Source organism: Erithacus rubecula (assembly GCF_903797595.1).
Source record: "Erithacus rubecula genome assembly, chromosome: 9".
Taxonomy (NCBI): Eukaryota; Metazoa; Chordata; class Aves; order Passeriformes; family Muscicapidae; genus Erithacus; species Erithacus rubecula.
Window position 1 is genome coordinate 2639336 of NC_136660.1, and position 3334 is coordinate 2642669.

The 3334-nt window shown below is 57.7% G+C and overlaps 1 protein-coding gene across 1 annotated transcript; it reads left to right on the top strand.

The window, feature by feature from the left end:
- Positions 1 to 226: 226 nt before the first annotated feature.
- Positions 227 to 2117, top strand: LOC306805429 (uncharacterized protein; the record flags this gene model as incomplete). The annotated part of the gene is made up of 6 exons (XM_079313166.1): positions 227 to 316; positions 375 to 549; positions 927 to 1022; positions 1125 to 1303; positions 1485 to 1585; positions 1676 to 2117. 6 exons carry the CDS (start codon positions 227 to 229, stop codon positions 1788 to 1790), a joined length of 756 nt encoding a protein of 251 aa, XP_079169292.1. The 3' UTR covers positions 1791 to 2117.
- Between the last annotated feature and the right edge of the window lie 1217 nt (positions 2118 to 3334).

Below are 3334 nucleotides of genomic sequence, written 5' to 3' on the forward strand. Positions count from 1 at the left end.
GGGAAAACTTGGCACCGACTCTTACACTTGTCTCCGCAGGTGCTGCCGCAGCGTCCGGGCAGCGGGGACAGCGCGGGACTGAGCTGGCAGCGCCTTCCTGAGCCTCGGTGTCCCTCAGGGCCGGGACCAGCCGGGACCTGTCACCATGTCCCTGTCCAGGGGCCATCCCCGTCGGTGTGCAGCTGTTCCCGAGGCCGATCTCCAAAAGGCTTTTAGAGCACTCCTGATGTGTCGGGAGGACAGAGCTCTTTCTCCCAAGAAGAGAGATTCCGGCTGTGAGCTGGAGCAGAGTGAATTGTGCTCCATTCATGGGCCTGTGAAGGAGCTCCTGCATCTCCAGGAGGGAGCAGCAACTGGGCTGACACACTTGCCAGAGGCACAAGAAGCCACGTTCTCATAAGCAGAAGAATGTCACTTGTGAGCGTGCAGTGAGTGAAGATGTGGAGAATGGAATCTGGAGCAGCGATGGCAGCGTGACAGAGCCCCTGGATCCCCAGGGCACATCAGCAACCGGCCATGGGCACAAAAGCATCCTCAGAAGATTGCCGGGTGAGTGCAGGGCCACGCCTGTGGCCTCTAGGGAGGGCCAGTGTCAGCTGGCAAGGACAGGGCTGGCAGGTGTGTGGCTGTTTCCCGATGTGTGGAAGAGGCCTCGTGCTGCGCTCGGCCCCAGCAGTGGCTGCAAGCGGCAGCCGCAGCTGCCCCCAAGGCTGTGCAGCTCTCCTGCTGCAGCCTGTCCCCAGCCCGGTGTCCCTGGCTGTCCCCACAGCTGTGTCCCTGCCTGTGTGCAGCCTCTTGGCTCTCTGGCTGCAGCTGAGGGAGGAGCAGACAGGCTGAGAGCTCCCTCCTGTGCTCCCCGCCCATTGGGGGAGCAGCTTCGAGGGCCGGCTGTGCTTCTGGCAGCCAGCAGCTCTTTCCTGCTCCAGGCCAGTGGTTCAGCTGCCATCCCGTGCACATCTTGGTGCTGATCCTGCTCCTGTTGCTGCTGCTGGCGTTGGCGGTGGCCTTGGCTGTGCAGTCAGGTAAGGGAGGGGCAGCAGGCTGGGCCCAGCCCCTCGGGGCAGAGCGGGGTCCCTGCTCCCTGCACAGGGCAATCCTCACACCTTCTCCTCTTCCCCCTGCAGCACCACAGGTTCCAGTTCCACCTGCGACTCCTCTGTGGATTCTGGGCTGTCCCTCTGGCTGGGTTGGATACAATGGAGACTGCTACTACTTCTCAAGGGATAAAGGCACCTGGGATGAGGCTGAGGAGCGGTGCTCGGAGCTCGGGGCCTCCCTGGCCATTGTCAAGGATGAGGCAATGGTGAGTGAGGGGCTGCGGGCGCTGTGGGGTGGCTGAGGGGAGCCTGGGGGTGCTGGTGGGCCGGGCTGGGTGCTGGTGGGGCTGGGGCTGCAGCCCTGTGCCGGGGCCTTGCAGGGAAGGAGCCCCGGGGCCGTGTCCCCCCGAGGGGCCGGGGCAGCTGCCACTGCTCTCTCCTTGGCAGGATTTGCTCTTCCGCCTCCGCGGGAACGGCGATTACTGGGTGGGGCTGCGCAGATGGGGCGAGCACCTGCAGTGGGGGGACGGCAGCAGCTTCAGCTCCGGGTGAGTGCCGGGGAGCCGGGCAGGGCATGGGGGGACAGGGGCACAACGTGTTCCCCTGCGAACCAGCGCTGCCTCTGCTCCTCCCTGCAGGGTTCCTGTCCTGGGCAATTCCGAGTGTGTGTGCCTGGCTGAGGAGAAATTCAGGAGTGAGAGCTGCTCGAATCCGCAGCCGTATCTCTGCAGCAAGGCCCGAGCTCCCCTGTAACAGGGGCTGGAGAAAGGAGCTTCTCCACACTGGGCAGTCCCAGCTTCCCCTCTCAGCCCGGCACAGGGCTGTCCTTTCTCAGCTGCACCCTGTGCCTTGCACTTGCTCTCAGGGTCACCTCAGTGCCTGTTCATCCCCACTGCCAGCGCTGGGCTGGCTGTTCAAAGGAAAAGTCTCTGCAACCCATCCTGCCAGCCATGCTAGCTGGAGTGCATGGATTGCCCTCATTGCACAACAAGCTGGAATAGGAAATCCAAATGGCCCTGGACTCTTGGAAATCATCAGCAAGTGGCCTGAAGGTGAGACTTTTGCACTGCCCTTGAAAGAGGAAAAAGAACAAAAGGTGACACATGCTGACAAGGAATCCCACTTTGGCATTGGGCACCTGAGTGTGAAGAACGCTCTGTCTCTGTCTCTCTTTCTGTCTGTCTCTCTGTCTGTCTGTTGCAAAGCATCTGATTTCTCTGCTGTGGGAGGGAAGCCAGGCTGGAGCAGGGCAAGGATTTGTCTCCCTGGGGGTGATGCAGTGGCACGATGTGACTGTAACCCCCATCCCTCTGTGTTGGAGTGTGTGAAACAGAGGCCTCTGTAAATTCTAGAGAGAGAGAGAGAGAGATCAGAGTGCAGGGATTGAATTAAAACCTTGGGATGGACAAAAGTATATTAAGCCACTCCTGCATGAAATAGATGTGTAATCCTAAGTATGTAAGTTAAAGTAAGAATGTATTTTAAGTGCCTTAAGAAGTAAAAACCGTAGTATTGAGTGTGAAAAACAAGTTTGGGTGAGCGTTTAAAAGCAAAAACAACTCTCAGAAATATGTGTCAGTGAGAGCTCAAAAGCCAAAGTTTTAGACATAATAAAAATATAGTAAGAATATTGCTTATATTTTTCAGATTGAACAGGTGAGCTCTATGTGCAGATTACTTGTAAACTTTGTGTTAAAAAACTTGAATTCTCCTAGGTGCAGATGAAGTGCTTCAGATTCATGTTTTTATCTCACTGGGTAATTTGTAAATAAGAATCAATGACTGGACAGAGTCTCTGTGTTTTCTTTCTCCTCACTGCCATCATCATCACCCAGAAGAAGACAGGAGCTGCAGCTGAAACTTCTGTTCTCCCGGGGCCTCTGTTGAGCAGGAGAGGGACAGAGCGGTTTTGCTGGCACCGGGCACCTGGCCAGGCCCAGCCCAGCCCAATCATCCCTGCAATAATTCACTCCTATCCCACCATTACCCGCTGCCACGGCGGCTCTGGATTCACGGGCAGGTGCCTGGAGTGAGAGGAGGCAGCTGGTGCCAGGGGGTGAAATGTCTTTGCTGCGAGCTGGCAGGGAGAGGAGGAGGAGAAAGTGGAGCAGAGTAAAGGGGAGAGAAAGAGGGACAAGGCTGGAGCGGTGGGAAGGGGCGGGGATGGGCACGGGGCAGGCGGGCATTTTGCTTTGCAGCTCTGAGGGAGGAAATGGAGAACTGTCAAATGCATCCAGGGTACGAGGGGAGAAACAGCAGGTGCTGGATATCGCCGCCCATTGGGGTTCATTGTGTGC